The sequence below is a fragment of the Leptonotus elevatus genome, chromosome 15 (genome assembly GCF_054856555.1).
Source record: "Leptonotus elevatus isolate MCC_2025b chromosome 15, RoL_Lele_1.0, whole genome shotgun sequence".
In the NCBI taxonomy this organism is placed as follows: Eukaryota; Metazoa; Chordata; class Actinopteri; order Syngnathiformes; family Syngnathidae; genus Leptonotus; species Leptonotus elevatus.
The window spans coordinates 6,067,169-6,093,501 of NC_141253.1; the positions used below are offsets into that span (position 1 = coordinate 6,067,169).

Consider the following 26,333-nt stretch of genomic DNA (forward strand, 5'->3'; position numbering starts at 1 on the left):
TGTAATGTGTCTCTGTCATTTTCTTAAAAAGAATAACCAAATACAGATAAGTGAACCCCAACATAGGATAATAATCAAACAAGAACGTCTTTTGAATTAGCAACATTTTGTCACAGTTAGCATAGCGCTAATGGTGGATTGATGCCGAGTTGGCAACTGATTTAGTAACTTTCACTAATAATCTCATCACGTAAAAGAGTCTTGTAACACTTTCTGGCGTAATGGTTATGTGTGTCATTGCCGAATGTGTACCATTGTCTGTGGTACTGCCACCTACAGGACTGGAGTAGAATTTTATTTCTCATAATTTACAACAGCATTTCCTGTGTTATTCCCACCTAGGCTTAGAATTAGATGAGGACCAGTTACCACCACAGATGAGCTTCTCAGACTGGCCAGCGCTCCGGCGGATCTTCTCTGAGCGTTTCGCCTGCAAGACGCAGGCGGACTGGTCGCAAATTTTCGACGGGACGGATGCCTGCGTGACGCCCGTGTTGTCGTTTGACCAGGTGAGCTCACACCCGCACAACAGCGAGAGGGGTTCCTTCGTGAAGGACTCCCGCGGGGAGGAAAGCCCCCGGCCAGCCCCGCTCCTCTCCCGGACCCCGGCCGAAGCTTCCGGCAACCCCGGGCCGCTTATCGGAGAACACACTGTGGAGGTCCTGAAGGAGCACGGGTACAAAATGTCTGAAATTGACAAGATGCTCACTGCGGGTGTTGTGGAGTGTAACGCTGTCAAGGCAAAACTGTAACGGATACTTTTTATTTTATCTGCTGATAAATTGAGGCTTCAGTTTTGAAATCAAATCTCATAATGAGGGCTAAGCATAATAAATTAAGTGATTTTTTTAAAATTATTATTATAGGAAAAAAGTTGTAATGTGTTAAGGGAGAATTAGCTTGAGAAAAAAAATTACATTACAAGAATAAAGTTAAATATTAAAATACTAAAGTGTATTTTAAAAAGACACGTCAGTTGATTATAAATTATATTAGTTTACTGTGCCCCCCCCAATTTTTTTTTAATTGTACATGTACAAGAATAATGTCAGATTTAAAAAAAAAAAAATTGCTTGTGTGTAATTGATTGTTAATTAGTTTGCGTTTGATCTAGTTTGCTGTCTTAAGACGTTTATGTTGTGGGATGTTGACACTTTTCTTGCAGTGTTTTCTAAAATGAAAATAAACATTCCACAAATTGGTGAATTGATCAGACATTTAGTCACATCCTCACTCCTCACATCTGCGCTTTCTTTTCTAATGGCTTATGAAAAGCGATTGTCGCGCAATTTAGCGCCTGGTTCGATTCTTCCCAGTATGGGTGCTCATTTAGGAAGCTTGACCACCAGTCGCTCGGGCGCCCATTGTAAGTGCGAACATTGATCGCCATGAAGATGTGACTCAACGTATACAAAGTAAAGTGCTGATAATATGTAAGCTGCCTTCACGATGACAACCGCCACGATAGTGACGTACTCTGTATGCGATCAAAGACCATAATTGAAGTGCTAATTTGAGTATAATTTTGAATGTATAAGAGAAGGGCATGCCAATCACTCAAAATTGTCATCGATTGTGAGTGCCCTAAATGTCATGTACTTCGATGGAGCGCAAAGTGGCTCTGTCAATCAATGGTAAATCCAGAAAACACTCCACCACAGCGCTAACAATACTAAGCTAGCATTAGCACTCAGGCTCAGTTAGCTGCTTCGTTGGTAGCGGGACTTATTTGTGATAGTGTGTTACTTTAACGCAGAATGTTATCGATAAAGTTTTATATTTTGGAATGTTCAAGCAGTTGACAATCAAGAGGTGACAAGATTTATTACCCGCCGAGCTGAAATGTTGCTAACCCTGCATTAACCCAGGGCTCGTGTTCTGCTTCTATTTGCTAGTCTTATGCTTAGTTGTTGCAAATAAGGGATGGGTGTTTTTTGGTTTTTTTACTTTGTGAAGGTGGAAGTCCGTCTCATATTTACAATTAATTTGATCCCCTTTAGCTGCCACAAATGAGCTAGCCACTTGCCACTTTTTCTTGTCTTCACCATATGAATAATTAGGCCACCACAATTCACAATCACGTGATGTCAAAGTTATTATAGTTAACAAAACAAATTGAAAAAAAAAACGTTTTTGTTAACAAAATACAGTACAATTAATATATATATATATATATATATATATATATATATATATAAAACTAAATCTAATACAAAAACTAATAAAAACTAAACCAAATGATGTATTTAAAAAGAAAAAAACAAAACTTAGTTACTTGCCCGTTTTACTCGTGATGATGGTGATCATAACCTTTCTGTTACCATAGTGACAAACCAAGCGAGCGCTTTTGTCTCTCTCCAGTGGGAGTCCCTTTGATTAACATTCAATAGCTTTCAGTCCTCTGAGGCTCATACTGCATTTCAAAATTAAGAGTCTTCTTTTCTTTCAATAATTATAGGTCTTCTGAAGCGGGTCATTTGGATGATGTTGAGTCCAACTGCTCCAAAATTGTAATCACATTCTCACTGCTAGACCGGTGGTACTCAAGCTTTGTTTGAGCCAATGCAAGTATTTTATACAAGAAAAATCTTAATAGCACACCGCCTCATGTCACATTGACAGCAAAACTGTTCACCATGACTCAGCAAGCTGTCCATTAAAAAGGAGAGCTCCCACAACCACATTGTGAGGTGGACAAGTAGGCTGATAAGAGAACCACAGCTGAACCAAGAATCCATTTCATAAGCAGTTACACAGACTCGCTGGGTCCATCCTAGGATCCTAACCTGCAACATAGAGAATGACAGTCTTTGCCTTGCGCTGTGCATGAAAATAGAGCCCTAAACAACAGAATGTCATCTTTTAACTTAAAGCCTTTTTAACTCATTCACTGCCATTGACAGCTATAGACGTCAAAAATGTTAACTATTTGTATTAGTTGAACATTTTTTTCCACTTTTCTTAACAAGAGTATGAAAACCTAGATTTTTTTTATTGTACATTTAGAACAGATATAAAATGTGCGATTAATCGTGAGTTAACTCGTGAAGTCGTTAATTAAGATTAAAAAATGTAATCGCCTGACGCCCCAAATTTTTGCTAATCTTTTCTTTCTTTTTTTAAATCGCGTCAGGCGATTACATTTTTTTTATCGTAATTAATTGCATGACTTCAATAGTTAACTCACGATTAATCACAAATTTTATATCTGTTCTAAATGTACAATAAAATTATTTTTTAGGTTTTCATACTCACATTTATACTCATATTTCATATATTAGTTTCATACTGAAACTAATAGAAATAGTCCAAATGAATTTTTCTATAGCAGTCAATGGCAGTGAATGTGTTAATTGATTAACGTATTCATTTATTCTGACCTTGTTCCTGTATTTCCCATGATAGTCTTTATTCTGTATCGCATCTTTTTTTTTTTTTTGTTGCTCTTTTCAACTTTTGTTTTGATATTCTTTTATGCCTGAAGCATTACCGGGACTGTTTTGTTACAATGCTATACCACATATACGAGATGGATGAGCGAGTCACGTTTTTACCAGTGCGTGTCGACGGAGCATGGCGGCGGACCTTTATAACTCGCCATGGAACATCAAAAACTCAACCACATCAGTTTGAAGCGACCACTATAACAAGTCTGCCATTTCTGTTTTCAGGCAGCCATTTTAGGGTCAATTCCAGGTGTCCTTCAAAGACTTAACTTTGTCCAACTGTGACTAAATTGACACTGGAATGGTGACCCGGCCTCGGCGCTGTTGCGCTTTTGACAGATTCTCCGAGGATAAAGGGAGACTGTATTCAGCTCCCTTGCTTTGTATCAATGCAAACGTCAAGTTGTCATCCAGGCTTTGTTGTCTGGGAGGGTTCGGGAAGGAGGTAGTGGGCAGACATGTCTGGATACAGCCGCCTCGTTTAGCTGACAGCTTGCTGGAAAATTGCCTGCCTTGAATCCAGTTTGAACAATAACAGAAAGACTGCAAATATTCTGCACCTGTACATTAAATGCAAAGTTATTATTTATTGTTTTTTTATTATTATTATTTTGAACCATCATTTATTATTATTATTTTTACACTGAATGAATGTATAAAGCGTGGAAAAAGTCTTCCATTTTGATTTGATGCATTCATTTCCAGGTGGTCTTCAAAGACTTACCACATAGAAAAAAATTTATGCCATTGGGGTTTTTTTGTGTGTGGAAATTGTATGTAAAAAAAAAAGTACTAATGGTATCGAGGACTTCGTCATAATGCCGACGGCACACTCTTCAAAAGAGTTGTTATACCGTGTCGAAAGCATGCGGCACGCTGTGAAATCGCTGGTCTTAAGAGAAGCGTTTGTGATTGCGGGGGGGGTAAAATATTAATAGTCGCCACTGATGCTTTGGAAAAAGTGGTCAAGTTTTCCTTAATTGTTGATTTTCCTTTCACTAATAGACACATGTTCCAACGTTAATTTTCCTGCCATCTAAAATACTAAACATAAACTACCGTAGTAGCTTAAAAGCAATTATGATCGTTTTTCTTTTTTTCCCCCATATGACTTCTTTTTTTTTTTCTTTTTTTTTTAGATACAAGACAAAATTTTGCGTTGACTAACGAGCAAAAAATGTAAATACGAGCGCTGTATGGAGGAGTTAACAGATATTAATGACAAATACGATGGATATTAAGTAAATAAAAGAGGCTTCAAGCTGTTTGATGTCACTCACTGATGTTCACAGTCAAAATAAATATTAAATAAAGTGTGTTTAAAACAACCGCTTAAGAAACAAAATATTGGAAGTAAGTCATTTTGGCCATTTGCAGGAGCTCTTCAAACAACAACTTTGCAGGTTTTTGTCTGATTCCTATTAAATAATTCTTTAGCACGCACACATGGGTACTGCTAAATTTGAAACATGTCAATTTCATCATTTCATGAGGGTAGAGCATGCCAGCATGCCTGTTCAGTAAGATTTAGTCAATTCAGTGATTAGTTTGACACCTAACTATACGTTTATTTTTAAATGCTAAACCAATCAAGCCTGACAGTAATGATTTAGCTGACTTAGTCAGCTAGCTAGCTAACTGACTAAGCTAAACTCTCAACTGCGCGGCAGACGTGCGAAGGAATGCTACAGAGTACCCATATTGCAAAGAAATGCTATCTAGCTAGCTAGATAGCTAGCTAATGTAAGAGTAGACAATATTAAGTATTGTACTCTTTGCGTGTTCAATTAACTGAATGGTGAGATTCTGTTGAAGAAGTTCCTTTGCAAAGGTTTTAATTACCAGAAGCTTCTGGTCGCACATTTAAAGTCACCCAAACGGTGGTCCGTTCAAATGTGGCTCCTTCCTCTTGGCTCACATCGTTATTTATTCACAAAGAGGGTTCATAAAAAGGTCAGCCCACAACACACCTGGTTACAACTGAATACAAGAGAATCCGTTCCCATGGGTATAAATCAGATTAAAAGAATACAATAATAATAAGCCTGACTCCCTTCCCCGGAACCTCCCTCTGATTACGAATGAATACAGACCTGTTGCTCTTTCTCATGAAAGTAACACAGATAAGAATATAGGTCTATTCATACAGCCATACTGAGTTAACATAATTATAAACGGCTAAAATATAATTTAAAACTGAAAAACAATGTTAATAACTTAACAATCCCTCATTTGAGCTCATAAGAGCTCAACACATTAAAACATTTTTTTTTTTTTTTTTTTAATGGTTGTGTGGTAAAAATAATTATCCTTAAAACATCCCTTTAGCAAAAGAGGAGGTAGTTTAGCAATCATTTGACATTAAAAAACAATTTGATACATTTAAAAGATTTTTAGTGAAATAAGCATAGCATATGTGAGGCTTAACATAAAATGTTGTTCATTAAAAAGTGTCGCAATGTATCGGCAGACGAATATGTGTTCTTTGAAGCCATCTTGTGATAAAGTTCTTTGAAGGTCTTTTTTTTTTTTTTTTTTTTTTTTTAGATGAAAAGAGTGTCGCAATAGTTCGTCTCTTCTTTAAGAATTTGGGGTAGACTACCCAAATTCTTCGATTTGTCACCTGGGATTATTCTGCCCAAAATGTGACTGATCAAAGGAATGATTGCCCAAGAAAAGGCACTTGCTCTTGATCCGTTGACTGATGTCCTCAAACGGCAGCTCCGGAACCGGGCACGGATTCAGCTGACGTGGCTCCAGGTCGGAGGTGATAAGATTGATGATCATCAGTTGATGAGATAGCCGAGCCTGGCACGTCTCCGGAAGCCTTGTAGACCAGATGTGAAATTTTCTCTGTGCAGAGAACTGCACAAGATTTCCTCACCAACCCCCTGGGGCCGTTCTCCTGAGTGCAAAAACTTTTCATTTTTAGTTTCTCATAAACTCACATAAATTTTATTTGGAGGAAAAAACCCTGATAGTTTTTGTTAGTTGGGATTAATAAATGTTATTTGATTAAGATCCGTAGGTCCTGTGCTGTTGGAACAGGAAAAGATCTATTTTTGTGACATTAAAATAGAGCCCAGCCCTTGATTGAGTTGAATGACATTCGCTCATTCATTAATATAAGACAGAGCTTATAAATATTTATCTTTCAAATAGGTTTTGTTCAATAATAGGTAATTTTTTACCATGACTAAATTTGTTCTAAATTTGCATAACTGTGCCTTTCATATCTCTTATTCTCTTCCCAGATTCCCATGACCGGCCGAATCCTGGCATGCTGGGAAAAACTCACATATATTCATATTATCTATACTCTTTTGCAAACACTGGGCTCCAAACATTACATTTTTCAAATATGATTCTAAAATAAAAGATATAATATAATATAATTACCTTCATTCGGCGAATATGCATTATTGTCCTTGCTTGCTTCAGACTTACTTTGCGATCGATTTCCTCTGATAGATTTCTTCATATTCAAACTGTGAATGATCATTTTCAAACTCATCCTGTCAATTGGAGTGTAGGCCGATACCCCACAACCTTTTTAATTTCGTTTTTAAGTTTGATTTTAATTTTCTAACTCGTCTACATTGGTTAAATTCTTAAACATAAACTCCCTCATTTGACAAAGATCCACTGATTTTTTCAAACATGTCAAGATAGAGGGAGGACAAAATAGAGACCTCATGACTCAAAAGACGTCATAAATAACTCAACCCTCTAAATCAGGCTATGAGATAAACAAAAGAGCTACAAAACACTATAAAACTAAACATAAGCAGATACAACTTAAGACACTAATATATGATGACTTTGGGGCCATAAAAATAGAGGTAACCATATTACTCTAATTCTCCTAGAGTCCCAAAAATTATTTAAACTGCAAACTAAAAATCATCTTCAAACTGCTAATCTTTCACATATTAGCGGGGCTCATAAAAAACACAGCACACAAAATATTTCTGGGATTTATAAATCACAGTGCTGTTAAAAAAAAAATCTAACTTAGCCATCAAACTCTTAGTTAGTCTTTTACTTGTTACCACTCATTTTATTCTATTATTTATTTTATACTATAGCTGCAGCTGGACGAAGTCCAAAAAAGTTCCTCACGGGGAAAATAAAAATATATCATATCATATCATATTAATAAAATTCCCATTGTACCAATTCAGAAACTGATTCTCCCAAAAATATAGGCAAAAATTTAATAGGCTATAGATTAAAATAAATTTTCTCAATCCCTCATTTCAAATTTACATATGTCGTTTTCAATTTCCTGAAATATCTTGCTATAGATCACAGTTCCCCACTCAACACATTAAAAATGCCTTGCATATCACTACGTAGCATTTTACTGAATGGATCACATCTCATTCCGACCACCAACTTTCTTTGTCCAGACCCCCAGCAAAAGGCAGGACGGCAGCTGTTGTCAATGTTCAGTCCTGGCCAGCATGGCGGCTGTTGTGGCAGCAATGTTCAGAGCAGGCATTTAGATTTCCTCTGGATGCAAAACAGCCATAGGGGAGAAGTCACTAGAATGAGGCGTATACACAGTCACTGGGCATTGAGGAATTTGAACATCATGTTTTTCTTAGGCACAGGACGAGAAGACTGTTGCTCTGCGGTTTTTGACCTTTGATCTCTGCCACATCCATTCAGACGCTGTCTGCAATGTGGATCCGATGACACACAGTCTTTCTGAGAGCTCACCTGATCAAAAAATGCACATTCGTTGATACAATGCTTTAAAAATGCCAGACTGAGGATATGGGATCATAGCAAGACAGTTCACTCCCTGCTTTCTCAAAAATGTTTCGTAAAAAACACAGCCTCTTTATTCATTTCTCTTTTTTTTTCAATACCCCTTCAAATAGCTACTAGCCATACAACGTATCAGCAGCTGGGGCGCATCCCGTTCGCAGTTTGTAATCAGTGAAGGCCATCAAACCCTCATCTGCCTTGGAACTCAAACATCAGTTTCTGAAATGACACACTCAGAGAAAAAACAAATATTAAAAATCATTATCAACATGTCAAGTTCAAAAACATTCATAACTCCTTATTCAACTATCTTACTTCCAGCCACAGCTATAAAGATGTAGGCATAATTATATCAACTCTCAAACAAAATGCCATTATTTTATCATTACTCTTTATTCATTTGTCCCGAAAAGGGAAAGTTAACAAATTAACCATCGTCATCAATCATTAAAGTGTAAAGATTTATTAGCTCAGTCAAATACTATTACTTATTTTATATTGTTTATCATTCCTCTTTTACCATTTTGACAAAAAAAGAGTCCCATTACGAGGACACATTATGCTCACAGCGCACAGCCCAGCCCCCACCTTTTTTTCTAACCTAGAAACGGGGGAAGGGGGGGGGGGGGGAGGGGAGGAATCTTAACATTATAAATCGCAAAACCTATTTTATCATATTCCCATTAATAAAACAAACGCCACTATCACAACAGTATCATCTCACACAAAACAACACCAAACTTAGTTAAAATATTAAAGAAAAACAAACAAAATCCCCATATGCACACTTCTCACTTACAAACCCCCACCTTTTTTTTTAAAAGCTAGGTCACACACTCAAATGCATACGCACACACTTTTCAGTCATTATAAAAAAATAAACGGTGTTATTCCTTCAATTCGTTGTCTACAAATCTTATAGCATTTAAACCGCAGCTTCGTACGGTAATTTCAATAAACGGGTAACTTTGAACAACCCATCCGTAAACTGCTCCACAAATGCTGGAGTCATTTTAGCATCAAATTCAGCCTTTTTCCATTACCAACAAAGAAAATACAAAAGTCTGACATACCATTTTGTCCAGCGAAAGCTTTGTATACAATCGATCCATAGTTCGTTTTTTCATTGTTCATCGACGCTTTTATTTTTCGCTGAACCGGAAGCGCATTCAGGACAAACCATTCTGTATCCGGGTCGAAATCGCCTCCATTTTTGTTTGTAGTTTTTGATGTATACATTCGGTTTTAATACAGTGACGTCTCACTTTTAGTATTAATAGTTCAATATGTTAACACATATGGCCACACACAGACAGACATAAGAATTACGTGACCTCTCGTTTATACACAGCGGTTACCCAATCCCGCTGAGCTAAACTGTTCTCCATACATTGCAAAATTTCTGCAAGGCGCTCATTTTCAAAATAAAATGTCACGTACCATCGAATTTAACCGTAGAACAAAAGGTATTCATACGGAAATCCTGACCCCAAAACTACAAAAGTAGGAACGCCAAAACTAAAATAAAATCTTTCACGTAATCTCTCGATTGCAAATACAGTGATACAAAAATCCAATCATCGCTGTAATCAACCTGGACCCCTTTCTGTTCAATTTCAAACAGGCGCTTTTTCAAATAAAAGACATATTACGTGTTTAGGACGTTTTCACACCAAGAGCCATGAACAATTATGTTACTTAGTCCTCAAATCGGCCAAAAACTGCTTAAAAAACAGAAGCGCGTACCATAATCTTCGCAATCCTTAGTAACAAGAAGGACTTGTTACGTCATCCGGCAAACCCTTTTATATATTATGGTCTAAGGATTCTTCATAGCGTTGACGAAAAACAAAACAAATCAAAAAATTAACCGCTATTTCTTCCTGTACAAAAAAAGCTTCATCACTTCGAGTCTGCATTACGTCACCTTCAAATGCACCACTCCACGACGTGTTTAGTTCAATATCGTCGGAATTATCACAACTCACAATAAAACGACATCAAAACTACAACTCGTTCACACAGATCTCTTTTAAAATTTAGATAATTTGGAAGACGAAAAAACCAGCTGCAGCGGACCAGACAGACAAAACTTCTTCTACGTGGATAAAGATCTCCACTTACCGTACTTTATTTATTTAGGCCTAGAAGTTCCGCCCGTCTTTGAACGCCGCAGCTTGTTCCATGTCAGAATAACACTGTCCGTTTGGTTCAACGGAGGAGACCATTCGTTATAATTCAGCGTCGGCGGTCACCATTTGTAAGAGTAGACAATATTAAGTATTGTACTCTTTGCGTGTTCAATTAACTGAATGGTGAGATTCTGTTGAAGAAGTTCCTTTGCAAAGGTTTTAATTACCAGAAGCTTCTGGTCGCACATTTAAAGTCACCCAAACGGTGGTCCGTTCAAATGTGGCTCCTTCCTCTTGGCTCACATCGTTATTTATTCACAAAGAGGGTTCATAAAAAGGTCAGCCCACAACACACCTGGTTACAACTGAATACAAGAGAATCCGTTCCCATGGGTATAAATCAGATTAAAAGAATACAATAATAATAAGCCTGACTCCCTTCCCCGGAACCTCCCTCTGATTACGAATGAATACAGACCTGTTGCTCTTTCTCATGAAAGTAACACAGATAAGAATATAGGTCTATTCATACAGCCATACTGAGTTAACATAATTATAAACGGCTAAAATATAATTTAAAACTGAAAAACAATGTTAATAACTTAACACTAACTGACAAACTAAGATGCTAAACTGTCGACTGTGCGGCAGACGCTGTGGCGGAACGTTGTTGTAAACCAGTACCCTTGTATTCTAATGTAGACATTCAAAGACATGCATCTCCTGTTCACAGGTAATGCTAGCATGTCATGCTAGCTTCTATTTATTGAATTATTTAGCTGGTTAACACAGAATACCACTTTATGTGACTCTTGAGGTTCATCAAAGACAGTAAATGATTGTGAGTGTAAACGGTTGTTTGTCTATATGTGGACTTCCATTGACTAATGTCCAGTCCAGGATTTGCTTTGCCTTCTCCCAGCTCGCCCCTCACCAAGCGGTAAAAAAAACTTGACGGATTTAAAAACGAGGCCTACAGCGCTTCCCTGGCGTCCATATATGACTAATAAAAATGACGGCAATCATTTATATCCTCTGAAGAAAAACTCAAAAGAAAGACAAAGCCATCAGTAAGTATAATACATCTCTTGTTTGTTCATTATTCATCACAAATAACTGTGGCTTTTGTGTCTGCGGAAGCGTGATGCAAGAACACGCCGCCTGCAAGCTTTTTTTCCGGGAAACTAACTGGTGTGATTACCACCTGGAGGAACTACAAATAAAAAATCAGCCCCACGAGGATTTACTGACGCACGCCGCATGAACACAAATGCAAATTCATATTTAGATTTATTTTATTGTCTCCTCTCGTACCCTGAAGAATTGGAAACAACGAGTGGCTAGCCCAACCCCTCGCACATTCGCAGAATTCATTTCTTAATACCGTACGTAAGTACTGTGCATTACAGACAAATGCTGCTGCGTAATATACACGTGTCTAATATTGAATAATGATTTTGAATGTAAACATCCATGAAAATATTTTATTACGTTGTTCTCGTGTGTATTTTAAGCATAGCCTAATGAGGAAACATACACAAGTTAAATAGTGTATAATCATTTATGTATCATATAATTTGTATTTTATTGTTTTAGGCTAAACCCCCCCTCCCACCCCCACAACATAAATCATACATAATTACATTGTCGTGGGTTGGAAAAATATTGCAATGTCATTTAAATTCTCCCGTACTGCCAACCAATTTCTTCGCATCATTTCCAGCTTTACTTGGATATTCTAAATGAAAACGGTGTTCTATTACGTGATTACTTTTTTTTTAAGCTTAGCTTACTGCCAAAGTCATTTCGAATTCTAATCCGTGTAAAGCATACAGCGGTGACTGCGAGGCGGGAAAAAAAATCAACATTTTAAATGAAACGACTTTTGTACGTGTTGTTTTTTGATGAGCGGGATGTGCACCATGGATTTTGTCGTTTGTTTTTAAAGTAGAATTCAAGTTTCTTGACATACTGTATTTGTGACTTAAAAGCAGCCGATGCGTTCCCATGACCAACCCCAGGTCCTCGTACAAGGGAACCGCACAGACGCAACCTTTGGAAAAGACTTATTAAAAGTCCAATAACTTCCTGGCATCAACTCTGTGTTTGAATGTATGTTATGAATGCGGCCTCATGTGAGGCCTCAAACGTTCCCATGAGCAGCCCCAGGTCTTCGCTTTGCCCACTGAGGGGAAGAACCGTTTTGCTAATCTCATAAATACCACTAACTTCTCTCCTCCTTTCTCTTTCTCTCCCTTCCAGGCGCACAACTCAGCCAGACGGACCGGCGAGGACTCACGTGAAGCGGGTCTTGCACTCTGCTATGCAGTAGTAGAAAGGATTTAGCACCAATGCCAAGGACCTTTTAGACTTTTTAGCCCACAGATTGTTCCCCTCCAAACATGACCCTTTTATCCGAGGACCAGTCCGCCAGGCCCCAGCCTTGCCGGGTCCCGGAACCCACCAAGCATGTGGGCTCCTTGCACCAGGACTCCAATCATTTGACCGGCTCCAAAGACTACTACATGGACAGCGCGGAGGGCGCCGTCTTCGGGCAGGCGGAGCCCCCCAGGCGCTCGCGGGGTCGCCTGATCCTCCACGGCCTGGTCATGTTCGGAAGGGAATTCTGCTACGCGGTGGAAGCGGCGTTCGTCACGCCCGTCTTGCTCAGCGTGGGCCTGCCGCGCAGCTTGTACAGCCTGGTGTGGCTGATCAGCCCCATCCTGGGCTTCCTGCTGCAGCCCGTCATCGGCTCGGCCAGCGACTACTGCCGCTCGCCTTGGGGCCGGCGGAGGCCTTACATCCTGACGCTGGGCCTCCTCATGCTGGTGGGCATCACCATGTTCCTCAACGGCGATGTGGTCATCTCAGGTTAGGAAAAATGGAGGGAAATGAGTCGCTCGAGTTGTTTGTGATGTTTGTGCTGTTGAGTTTAGCATAGCATGGGCAACGTTCATTGACGATTTTTAACGGTTAGATGTTGATGAGTGTTTTCTGTGATAGGCAGACATCCAAGCTGCCTTGCCCCCCCCCCAAGCCGCGCCCGCGCTGTGCCAATGAACATGATAAGGTTCTTTGTGTCCCCACATTGAGTCAAGACCTGACAAAAATGACGCAGTAGGAATCACAAACGAATGCGGGAGAGCTTTGTGAGAGGTGCGCGTGTGATCCTATCTGGCAGTCACAACTTGCAGCTTGTGACTGAATTTCAATGTGTGGTTTGTTGATAGTGCGACCATGGCTGCTGGCACTGCTGCTCAATTTTTACGGGGAAAAAAAAAACATCAAATAAAATCATCCGCCAGGCGGCATCACGAGGAAGAGTCAGATATTTAGTGAGGTCATCGAAACGCAGCCAATCACATGAGCTGGCCAATTTGTCACATTTGAATCATGACTTATTTAAACTTAAGTCAGACTTGTAGTACGTTTCTCTCAAGGTGGAAAATTGAATTGGTCCCTCCCATTTTGTGCCTTTGCCCCATTCATTCACACAACGAAAACTGATAGCTGGCTTTACAGGCAGTTTACAGTTTTGGTTGTAGCAAGTCCATCTCATTTGGTCATGCAAATGAGTTCACTCATTGACACTGAGCATCAAGGCTGTGAACTTAAAATAACGAATGCTCCATATCCTTATTCTCCAAACGTCCCTTCCATCCGTTTTTTGTATTCTTATCATTACATTGTGCTTAATAGCTGTAAATTGAGCCCACTGGAATCTTTGTACGTCTCATTAGTAGTGTTTCGTCCCCTGTTGATAGCATGTTAGCATGCTAAAGACAATGCTAGTGTCTTGACACGCCAGCAATGCCGGCCGGTGTGGCTGCGAGCTGATACTTTCATGACCGACCTAATGAGATGTCCAAATTGGTGGAGGGATTGCGTGTGGTATCTATTAATGAAGGCTTGTTGTGAAAAGCAAGAAAGCTGTTATATATATATTTATATATATATTTTGTATTCGAAGAATCTCGCACCAATGATTTCATAAAAAATATTGTTACTGATCCACAAGTTCAATTTCAAGATGAACTAAAACAAAAGGTCAAAAGGCGGATTTGGAATCCTTGTTGAATTCCTAACAATACCTTTTTGTCAAGATTAACCCAATGGTTCCTGAGATATAAATTGTCACGCCCCTTTTTGACAAAAACACACACACAATTTGGCGGGCCGTAGCTCACAAACCCGTGCTCCGATTGCCCTCAAATTTAAAATTTGGTGTTGTGCCGTCACCGTCACCAAATACACCAAGTTTCATTAAAATCCAAATCTGCTCGGTTGAACCCGCCATAAGCATAAACCAACCCTAAAATTAAAATGCTATATTAGAATAAGTGTCTGATAATCCCGGTTATTGCTTTGCAGCGCTGATCGCCGACAGGTCGGCGCGGCGGACGTGGGCCATCGTGGTGGTGATGCTCGGCGTGGTGTTGTTCGACTTTGCCGCCGACTTCATCGACGGGCCCATCAAGGCCTACCTGTTTGACGTATGCTCCCACCAGGACAAGGAGCGAGGCCTGCACTACCATGCTCTGCTCACAGGTGAGACGTGCTCATTTCTTCTTTTGTTTCCTTCTTCTCGGCTTCTCCCGGTAGTTGTTGCCGCAGCGTGCAATCCCTTTCCATCCAAGTCCATCACTATTGCAAAGAGGAAGAGGGGGGTCCATGATACCCTCGTACCTGTCGTGTAGTATTGACTTCCTCATGCAGTACCACAGTCTGACCTTCTGACCTTACAAATATTGTATCTGGAGTACTCTCCATTACTGTTTCTCACATTGACACACTTTTGTTTTCTCTATATTATTTATTTGGTTGCTATTAACATAACTATGAGATACATTTTTCAAAAAGTGTTCCTAAAGAAACAACATGCGATCGGGAGAGTCACCCTCCCCCCGCGCCGTGCTCTCGTCATTCACCAGACACGTTCAAGAGTTTTGATCGTCCCTTTAGGAATGCTACGGAGGCTTACTTTGCTTTCTTTCTATTCTTTATTATTTGCAGTTGTTTATTTATGTTGAAGGATTTTTGCTCAATGATTGTCGATGTGCCTTGTGTAACCTTGTGGGCTGTAAAATAAGACAAAACACACTTTTAAAAAAACGTACTTTAATTATTTTCTTTTTTTTTGCAAAACCTTTGAATGATTGCGTAAACAGTTGCGAGCTTTAAAAAAAACAATTGGTGAATTTTCTATCATATTAAATGTATTTTATTTTATGCTGAACTTTTACATGGTAAAATACAACATTACAAAATAAAACAAACTGTACTTTGATTAAATAGTATTCTTTCTTTTTTTTGCATGATTGTAAATGGTATTCTTTTTCATTTTGCTTTCTTTTTTTCTTTTTTTTTCTTTTGGGTTCTTTGATAAAGCTTTGGTTGCTTAACTTTTCAACGGAATTCACAACCTTAATTTTCAGCTTTCTGTTTCGTACTACTTTTTATTTTATGGCAAAAACTTTGAATTCTATAAACCAGCCTTCTGGTCTTTAAAAAAATATGTATTTATATTCAATTTAAATGTTATTTTATGTCATTCTATTGTATTTTATTTGAATATATTTCATTTGATTATTTTTTTTACTTTATTTTATTGCTTAACCTTTTAATGGCATGGGCAGCCATCTGGGCTGTAAAAGTTGTACGCATATTGAATTTTATATTCTATTTAATTATTTTTATTTTAATCTATTCTATTTTATTTGACTATTTATTTGCATTATATTTTATTTAAATATATTCCATTTTGCTCTATTGCAAAACTTTTAATTGATGTAAACAGCCTAGTTTGCTTTAAAAAATAAAAAATAAAAGTATAGTATAGTATAGTACTTTTGCCCGCTGGCTTTTTGACTTCTTGACGCTTCAGTAGCGCAAGGATCTTTGCAGGCTTTGACACTTTGGGGGGGGGGGGGGGGGGGGGGGGGGGTGTATGTGTTGTATTGCAATTGAGTGGGAGTTGAAAGCAATCATTTGTTCTTCCATGCAACTGGTCTTGAAGCATGCAGGTGGGCGGAACAAGGCACGTGTGTCTCCTGCTCATCTCCTGATGATAAGTGATACTAAAATAAAGTCACAGCATAATGTCTCAGAGGAAAATAAAATAAAACTTATCCTTTGAAGACACGCAACAGGGTGAACGGGAACTGGGTTTTGTTCATTTTTGTGCATTAAGCTTTTGCCTACATGCTAATTACGTTAGCGTCTACTGGGCTAAAGGATTTACATCCTGAGCTACTTACCTAAATATGGCTGACTAAACGCGAAAATGAAAAATGGTCTTAGCAAATGTAAATTTAGATGACTTCATGCCACCAAATGTTCCTTCCGCCAGGTGCATCTCCAACTGTGCCGGCACGCAAGCTTGCCAAATTGGCTAACGGCTCCGCTGGTATTTGTGCCCCGTCCGTCGCAGATGCACTGTCGATGAAAATCGAGCCTATAATCTTTACAAAAACAAGACAGTTGAGATAAAAAGTCTTAGTATTGCAAAATAAAGTAATTTTCTTCCAAGATAGTCATTAGTAAACATGGAATTCAAACAATTGAGAGAAAGTCATATTTTACCGATAGAATTTCAATCAATCAATCGGACTTTATTTATATAGCGCCATTCATATATTAAAATGCAACTTAAGGTGCTAAACAATCAAAGCATACATTGAAAAGAAAAAACACCCATCCCTCCAACATATTACCCCCCCCCCCCTCCCAAAAAAAACACAAAAATGTGGTGGGGCACAGTGAAACCATGTGAGGAAAGGCACCCAAGAAAAACTGGAGCTAAAAACTAAATAAAAACACTTAAAAGCTAGAACTAACTAAAAAAGTGTGTCTTGAGCCTCCTCTTAAAAATATCAAATTTCAAAATTACGACTTTATTATTGTAATGTTACACCTTTTTTTTCCCTGGAAATGACACATTTATTCTTGATACATTTAAATGGGAGTATATTCAGTTTTATTCAATCATCTAACATTTTTGGCAATTTTATGGTAATTTTCTGCTTTTCCTTTTCCTTTTTGGACATTTAATGGTCACTTTTTGGCCATTTTTAGTTGTTTTTTTTTTTAATACTTTTTTTTTTTAATCTACCTTTCGTTTCTCTTGTTCTGACAACTTAAAAAAATTGGACTCTTGAAATTTCTTTAAATATTGAACTATTCATTTTTTATTTAATCATTAATTTATTTAAATAATTTTTATTCTAAAAACTAAAACAAAAAATTTAATTATATATATATATATATATATATATATATATTTTTTTTTTTTCTAAAAAAGAAACTTTACTCAGATTTATGTAAAGACATGTAGGATGTTGCTGATAATGGATTTTTTTTTAGGCTGATGCCAATTCTAGTATCTGGCAGAATAAACATATAAATCATGTCTTTTAATGTTTTTGTTTTAATATATATTTTCTACTTTACAGCAGAGACAAAAATCAGCTGATTCTTGCCTATTTTTAAGGAGACAATATCATCCGATTAAATTGACTGGCCGATTACTTGCTTGGAAAATAATGTTATGTTAATATCGTTTAAGAGCTTTTAAATTGCCCCAAAACTTTTTTAGTTTTATTTTGTTGGCACGCCAGGCCAAAAAGTCTACACACCCCCTGTTCAAATGCCAGGTTTTTCTGATATGAGACCAAGATAAATCATTTCCTTTTTCCTCCATTGATATGGCTAAACCTTAACCACTCTACTGATTTTTTTTCTTTTCTTAATCTTTTCAAGCATATCACAAAAACTCCCAATTTATGACAAGCACTGCTCTTAGGTAACCACGGTCATGTGCTGCAGTCATGCGTCCGGGCTGAGCGAGCCTCGGAGGCCTCGCGCGCACATGACTCTTTCTTCTAGCTTGGAATGCGGGGGTGAGACGGAGGCGGCAGGAGGAGGCGGCAGGAGGAGGAGGAGGAGGAGGAGGAGATGGAGGAATCGATGCGTGCTCACCAGGAATTCACTTTTAAAGCTTATTATGCAAAGTAATGCACTGTAATTTTGCAGAGGTGTTATTAGTCGACGCTGCTGTGGGCATTAAGTCTAAAAAGAACATCACTTCTTTATATTGTTTTGACTGTGGATTATTTGTAGTCAGTCAGTCTGTTTATTTATTTTGTGCAGTTGTCATAATAACGTGCAATTACATTTTTCCACTATGAAACATCCCGTGTTGTCTTCCAGGTCTGGGCGGAGCGTTCGGCTACCTGGTGGGCGCCATGGACTGGGGTCACTCTTTCCTGGGCCGGCTGCTGGGCACCGAGTACCAGGTCATCTTCTTCTTCTCGGCGCTGACCTGGAGCGCCTTTCTCACCGTGCACCTCTTCAGCATTCCCGAGCAGCCCCTGGGAAAGGCGGCAGCCCGCCAACCCTCGGCCCTGAGGCAACTGGGGTCCCAGCGGAACGGCTACGGAACCCTGGGCAAAGAAGACGAGGACCCGCCGCTGCCGCCGGTCCCGGACATCAGGCAGAGGTCCTTCTCTGCTCTCAGCGAGGCCAACGCCGTCACATCCAGTACGAAACAGCCCAACAAGGAGGTACGGAGTTCCCACGCTACATCGCGTTATTTTTAAGCATTCTATAGTGCATAACGTATTTTATGCTTGACCTTGGGGGGGGGTTGTACTACAATACTGTAATTGCACATCCACTACAGTAGGTGGCAGTGGCGCACTCATTATTAGAGGGCAAGGAGTATTGGCTCCAATGCACAGGTGTACTTAAAACTGTTTTATAGACAAAAAAAATGTTGGGGGGGTTGGGGGCTGTACTACAATACTGTAATTGCACATCCACTACAGTAGGTGGCAGTGGCGCACTCATTATTAGAGTGCAAGGAGTATTGGCTCCAATGCACAGGTGTACTTAAAACTGTTTTATAGACAAAAAAAATGTTTGGGGGGGGGGTGGGGGCTGTACTACAATACTGTAATTGCACATCCACTACAGTAAGTGGCAGTGGCGCACTCATTATTAGAGTGCAAGGTGTATTGGCTCCAATGCACAGGTGTACTTAAAACTGTTTTGTAGACAAAAAATTTTTTTTGGGGGGGTGGGGCTGTACTACAATACTGTAATTGCACATCCACTACAGTAGGTGGCAGTGGTGCACTCATTATTAGAGAGCAAGGAGTATTGGCTCCAATGCAGAGGTGTACTTAAACAATTTTATAGACAAGTTTTTTTTGGGGGGGGGGGGGTGTTACTCCTCTATTTAAAGCTGCAATATGGAACTTTTTTACTGTAAAAATATTTATTAGTAGCCTATTTGATCATTTATGAGTGAAATGTCTTCCAATTAGTAGATTTACACCTTAGCTGTTCACAACGGGCACTCCTGCAAGCCTCTGGCCAATAGTTTTCAGACTTGATTCGGGTTCGAATTTCCCGCACCCCGTCTGCGGATGTGGCGTAATGTGCGCGGTGTATATGTGAAGAAGGGTATGTGCAGTTTCATTTTAATAACCGAACCGCGAAGCAGTGAGGGAATACTGTCTATTTATCATTTATGAAACAAAAAATGAATAAAAATAGAAAACCTAAAAAGTAGTTTGAGTTATTTCTTTATTTTCAATTTGCGTGGCGAGGCCCGTGAGCGGATGACACTGAAGTCGCTGCTGAAGGCCATCGTCGGCATGCCCAACCACTACCGCTACCTGTGCATCAGTCACCTGCTGGGATGGACGGCGTTCCTCTGCAACATGCTCTTCTTCACCGACTTCATGGGACAGGTAAGGAATGTCTTTGGCTCGTGGAGAAGAACTTCTGTACTGCATTCTTTGGTTCTGTTTTACTATGCAATTTCTCCTCAAGACCGTTTTTTTGGTGTTTTCTAGTGGGGAAAAATCTGTACATTTCCATTCTAGGTTATCTTTGCAACATGAAATTTGGTCGATATTTCTCAAAAATGTGTTAATAAGTCATGGTATGAAGCTAGCCTACATCCCCCGCTAACTATCGACCCCCGGGCCGATTAAAAAATAATAATTCCAACGGTGCAATATGGCACGACCTAACACTCCAGAGATAGAGGGGGATGGGAGGGGCACATGCCGGATTTTTACTCGCCGTAGGAATCATCGATCCCGGGTAAAATTTTGGGATTTCCCTGGATTGCTCTCAAGGATGATGATGAATGACGACAGACATCTTAACTCATTCACTGCCATTGACGGCTATAGACGTCAAAAAATCATTTTAACTATTTCTATTAGTTTACCATTTGTATTACTTTTGTTAAGAAGAATATGAAAACCTAGCAAAAAAATGTTACACTTCGAACAGATATCAAATTTGTGATTAATCGTGAGTTAACTAGTGAAGTCATACGATTAATTACGATTACTATTATTAATTGCCTGACGCCCCTAATTTTTTATAATCTTTTCTTTTTTTTTCTTTTTTTTTTTAAAGAATAAAAGATTATTAAAAATTAGGGGTGTCTTTAATTGTAATTAATCACATGACTTTACTAGTTAACTCACGATGAATCACAATTTTTATATCTATTCTAAATTTACAATGAAAAAATTCTAGGTTTTCTTAATCTTGTTAACAAAAGTAGAAGAAGAAAAAAACGTTAAACTAATAGAAATAGTATGGCAGTGAATGAGCTGACGACTGTCGTTTTCCATTCCAAGAGAATGATACCATTCATTGTTGGAGTGAGATCCTAACTAACTATCAAGCCTTTTTTTGCACAAACTGATGAATCCTTCTTGGATGGGTACGCTTGTAATCATCGGCATAGCAAAGGTAGATGAGATGCACGCTACGTGAAAGGATGTGGTACTTCACAACGTGTTGACTTTGTTCCTCCCACCTTGACTCTTGACTTAACAGGTGCATTATAGAATGACTCAAAAAGCAACCTCTACAACAAGAGACGTGACGAAAACGCAGCGGGAAGGCATTCGAGATGCTGCTATCAAACAATTAGACCCACACAACAAACAAAAAAAAAATCTTCTTGTTTCTTCAGATCGTCTACAAGGGGGACCCGTACGCCGAGCACAACTCCACGGCTTATGCCACTTACGAGCGCGGCGTGGAAATTGGCTGCTGGGGCTTGTGCATTAACGCCGTGTCCTCGGCTCTTTTCTCATGTAAGTCCACTTTGCGTATGATTAGAGGCACATCGTGATAAGACGCCGGTTCCCAGAGGCGAGCTCACACGTCCACCAACAGCCTAATCAAGTCACAAGAACAATCTTTAAAGGATGTGGAAGGAAGAGTTCTGCCTCCGGAGCGAGGTTTATTAGCACTTCTCAGTACTCTCGTCGAAGTCGGCGCTTAAGTTAACGAAGTTGAAGATTGTGACAAAAGCCACATCAATGTACAGCGAATCTTGTTTTTAACAAGACTAATTGTTGGTTACATCAAAGTACTTTTTTCATAGCCTAAAAAAAAGAAAAGCCCAGTCCAGAAATTAGTGTAAACATAAAAATAAAAAAAAGAGCTTGTTCATCCAAACTTAACTTATTCACTGCCATTGACGGCTAAAAACGTCCAAAATTTATTTAAACTACTTCTATTAGTTCAACATTTTTTTCCTCTTTTGTTACCAAGAGTTTGAAAAGCTAGAACTTTTTTTATTGTACATTTAGAACAGATATGAAATTTGTGATTAATCGTTAGTTAACAAGTGAAGTCATGCGAGGGGAAGTTAACGTAGACGGACGCTCCCGTTTACAAAAGCGAAGCGCCTTCTTAGGAAGAAAGTTCTCGAGTATGTTCTTCGGGAAAGCGCGCTCTGCCGTTCTTCAGTACGGTTAGCTCCTCTTCACCGTTAAGATTCCATCTGGTATCCGTTGACTTGATTGATTTTGCCGGTGACACGTGCTTAATCCTTGGCAGAGGTCAACGACCTCTTGAGGATTCCATTTGGCGCTGGGCGTGTTTGCTTTTCTATTGGCGGAATCGATCCATGACATCACCGACTTGATTATAATAATTGTCCTTTTTTTTTTTTTTTTTTTTTTTTAGACGTGCAGCGCTTCCTGCTGTCCTATGTGGGACTCAAGGGTTTGTATTTCATGGGCTACTTCGTGTTCGGCCTCGGCACGAGCCTCATCGGCCTCTTCCCCAACATCATCGCCACGCTCGTCCTGTGCAGCGTCTTTGGCGTCATGTCCAGCACGCTCTACACCATCCCCTACAACCTCATCGCCGAGTACCAGCGCGAGGAGGAGGTACGTCCTGTGTTTTTCAAATCTTAAGCGGAGCCGCAAACTGTTGGCTCAACCGCTCTCTTGCAAACGGCAATATTTTTAAACCGCAAAACGCGGGGCTCGGCAGCTAGCGTTCATCAATGGCCGGGCGATGGGCACTAGTTTTGCTGAGATTTCAAAATTTGAATCACTTTACTAGTAAAGGTAATGCTACTAGCTATGCTAGCCTCCTCGAAGCTGCCCCCAGCTACTTGGGGCAATGAGGCTACAGGAGCAAGCCAACTAGCTACAATAGCCAGCGCTAGCTCAGATGCTAACGACGGACCCCATTAACTCATTCACTGCCATTGACGCCTATTCATTTGAACTATTTCTATTTTTCTAGTTTTATATATATTTTATTTTGTTAACGAGTATGAAAACCTAGATTTTTTTATTGCACATTTAGAACAGATTTAAATTTGTTATTAATCGTGAGTTAACTAGTGAAGTCATGCGATTAATTACAATTAAAAAATGTAATCGCTTGACGCCCCTAATTTTTAATAATCTTTTATTTTTTTAAATCGTGAGTTAACTAGTAAAGTCATGCAATTAATTACGATTTAAAAAAATAAGAATTTTTTTCTTTAAAAAAAAAAAAATTAACAAAGAAAAGATTATTAAAAATTAGGGCCGTCAGGCGATTAAAATTTGTAATTGTAATCAACCGCATGACTTCACTAGTTAACTCACAATTTTATATCTGTTCTAAATAATTTCATACTCTTGTTAACCAAAGTGGAATTTTTTTTTAACTAATAGAAATAGTTCAAATGAATTTTTGACGTCTATAGCCGTCAATGGCAGTGAATGAGTTAAGGCCCTTCAGGACACTAACCATGATTGAGCCTGTGCACAAATGTGGCGGAAACGCAAACAGTTCTCAGCCCCCACTCCCCCAATGAACTGTCACTGTCTCATTTTAAAAAAACACACACACACACAATTAGTAAACATGACTTTGGCTCTTTTACTGTTTCAAATTCCCCAGATAATGTTTCTGTGGGGAAAAAAATTCTGACGGCCTCTAATATCCATTTTCCGTAGACACTGAACAGCCTCAGAAGCATATATTCTTTATCCTCTGCAGAAAATGACTAATATATTACAGTTCGGTGCCAGAGGTGGCAAATCCAGGTCCAGAAATTAAAAACCCTGCCACAGTTTGCCTTTAGCCCCTTGTGCTAGCTAGCTTCCTAGCAGGTAACCAAGCACCCGGGGAGCTAGCTAGGGAGCTCGCTAGCTAGCATCTGGGGCTAAAGCCAACCTGGATTTGCCACCTTTGGTCCAGACCGGTTAATTGTCGGGTATCAGCTATTTCGACATCGGAAAAAATCGGCTGATTCTTTTTCAATATTTATTTATTTATTGCGCTCTACGTTTATTTAACTTTTAATAATGTTGTCTGTTATCTCTTGTACTCTATTTGTCAATTTGTAGCAATCAAGCCTTATAATTGGCATCTTCACATATGAGAACACGTATTTTTTTGAAAACATCCACTGTGGGAAACAAATGAGCTCGGGGGACAAAAGCCAATTTGTCCATTTTTAATCAACGGGGAACAAATTGTTTTCCGTCTTCTCGAAACTCTCTTCCATCGCCAACACTTTTTTTCCCACACATCTCACCAGACTGAACCTAATGGAGTATCGAGCGGTCTCAAAGGACACGATTTGTACAAAAAAAAAAGGCTCAATCATGAATGGGGGGATGCTTCTCCTTTGTTATTTCTTAAGGCACTCTGTTGATGACACAAAGTGGTGTCATTAATTCCACAGTGTTCCATATTGTCCCTGGAGGGAGGATTTTTTTTGTTATTATTCTCTTTTCAAACTCCTTTTTAAATCCCTTTCGAATTGACGCACACCTCAAGACAGACGTCAGATTTTTTTTTTTTTAAATCAGCCACGTCCAAGTTGAATAGAAAAGTAGTCGGTGTTGATCTTATCAAATCCATCAGCCAATCATCGATCTCCACCACCCCCTTAGGAGGAAATGAATCGTCTCGGCGGCGAGTTGGCGCGGGGGACGGGCGTGGACTGCGCGGCCCTCACCTGCATGGTGCAGCTGGCCCAGATCGTGGTGGGCGCCGGCCTTGGCGCTCTGGTCAACGTGGTGGGCAGCGTCGTGGTGGTGGTCCTGTCCGCCTCCGCCGTGTCGCTGCTGGGCTGCATCTTCATCGCACTTTTCGTCAGACACGCTCGCCCCTCGTCCTCGCCGTCGCTCCATCTGTAATGTTTGAAGAAAATACGCTATTGTATTGCTAAATAAAGATTCTTTATTATGTCCCTTTTCAAGTGTCTCTCGTCAATTCGTCGGTCAGAGTGGGGTGCTTCGTTTAGGTGTGGCCAGCAGAGGCGCTGTGGTACACACAACAAAAAATACTTTTTTTTTTTCCTAAAAATATGACCACACTTTTCTTTCTTTTAAAATTACAACTTACTTTCATCAAATAAAGCAATTTGTTTTTGTAATGTGTACATCCCCTCGCCCCATATAGTTGCAATTTTATTCTTGTTTCTTGTTCTCCAAGTATCTTCTCGCTTTTGTTGCTTTTGTCATATGTCGAGACATATTCTTCTCTGAGCCCCTGGATGTATTTTCACACAATATTTTTTCCAAATATGTTTGTTTTAAAGGTCACAAGATAGTGAAAAGCTTTCGTGCCTTCTGCATGAAGGTCAGCTGATTATTATTATTTATTTATTTTTTTGTGTAGCTGCCATACAGCATAACGATATGGCTGTTGTTGGTGTGGAGCTTTTATATCAATTGCATTAATCAAAAGATGTGGACAAGCTTGATACATCAGACTTAAGTGAACATGATGATTTGTTTCCCCCTCATTATAATGTTCATCTTATAAAGTTATGACTTTATCCTTTCCTCTAATGTTCTTTTTTTTTTTTTCAACTGTGTTATCAGAAAATTATATATTTTTTAACAATGATTGAAAAACCTTTCCCCCCTTAAAAAAAAATAAAAAGATTATTTTAAAATAATGACTTTTTTCTTGCAGTATTACACCTTTTACCTCATAATGCATTTACTCACAGAAAATGACTTTGTTCATTTTCAAACTTCTCATAGAAAATTGAAATTGTCCCGAAATTGTCCCAACTTTTTTCTTACTTTATTGATAGAATATTACGACTTATCTTGCAGTATAACAAATTTCTCCCATAATAATATATTTCTTTTAAAATGAGGGGGTTTGCATCACAATTTCAAAACTCTTTTTTCTCCTTAAATATTTAACATCATTGTCATAATCTTCATTGTCATAATCTTATGAGGTTTTTTTTTCTTTTGTAATATTACGACTGGTCCCCCATAATATTAAGATTGTATTCTCACAAAATGTTGACTTTTTTTAAAATATAACTTTGAAACATTTCCTCCTTAAAAGAAGAAAAAAAAGAAGACTTTATTGTCATAATATTGCTGTTACGGTAATACTACAACTTTTGCTTTAATCACAATCAAATTTGAGCTTTAAAAAAAAATCACTTTTGACATAACATTATTGTCCTAATATTCTGATGTTTGTATGTTTTTAAAAGATTTTCCTCTTAGAATATCACAGGTTTTTCTTCATAATGAGAAATGTTTTACGATAAAATAGGGCTTATTTTTTCATCATAATTTTACATTTCTCTTTTTTTCTTTATCATCAAAACATTTTTTGAACAATAATTTTACATTGTTCCCACTTTTTAAAGTGATGTTAATGTCACAAA

General features: G+C 38.8%; 2 protein-coding genes across 4 annotated transcripts in view; both read left to right on the top strand.

Moving 5' to 3' along the window:
• The window catches only part of amacr (alpha-methylacyl-CoA racemase), a 59,311-nt gene extending 58,101 nt beyond the window's left edge, over positions 1 to 1,210 (top strand). For both annotated transcript variants that reach the window (XM_086096380.1, XM_086096379.1), the window contains one exon: positions 343 to 1,210. In XM_086096380.1, coding sequence (XP_085952506.1) covers positions 343 to 752 — 410 coding nt within the window. In that variant the 3' untranslated portion in view covers positions 753 to 1,210. The remainder of the gene's footprint in view (positions 1 to 342) is intronic.
• Positions 359 to 24,885, top strand: slc45a2 (solute carrier family 45 member 2). Of its 2 annotated transcripts, none has more exons than XM_086096377.1 (8): positions 359 to 509; positions 12,630 to 13,225; positions 14,726 to 14,902; positions 18,563 to 18,915; positions 19,966 to 20,109; positions 21,360 to 21,483; positions 22,364 to 22,569; positions 24,583 to 24,885. In XM_086096377.1, the coding sequence occupies exons 2-8, from the start codon at positions 12,757 to 12,759 to the stop codon at positions 24,826 to 24,828; spliced, it is 1,719 nt and encodes a 572-aa protein (XP_085952503.1). In that variant the 5' UTR covers positions 359 to 509; positions 12,630 to 12,756; the 3' UTR covers positions 24,829 to 24,885. The 2 variants fall into 2 exon arrangements, with proteins under 2 accessions (XP_085952503.1, XP_085952504.1); XM_086096378.1 differs by lacking the exon at positions 359 to 509 and adding an exon at positions 9,038 to 11,424.
• Positions 24,886 to 26,333: the final 1,448 nt, after the last annotated feature.

Excerpts from the sequence above, each read along its gene's own strand:
- slc45a2 (XM_086096377.1), top strand. The coding sequence starts at position 12,757 with ATGACCCTTTTATCCGAGGACCAGTCCGCCAGGCCCCAGCCTTGCCGG. Across the intron at positions 13,226-14,725 it reads CGGCGATGTGGTCATCTCAG|CGCTGATCGCCGACAGGTCG; the intron begins GTTAGGAAAAAT and ends ATTGCTTTGCAG. Across the intron at positions 18,916-19,965 it reads CGAAACAGCCCAACAAGGAG|GCCCGTGAGCGGATGACACT; the intron begins GTACGGAGTTCC and ends TTGCGTGGCGAG.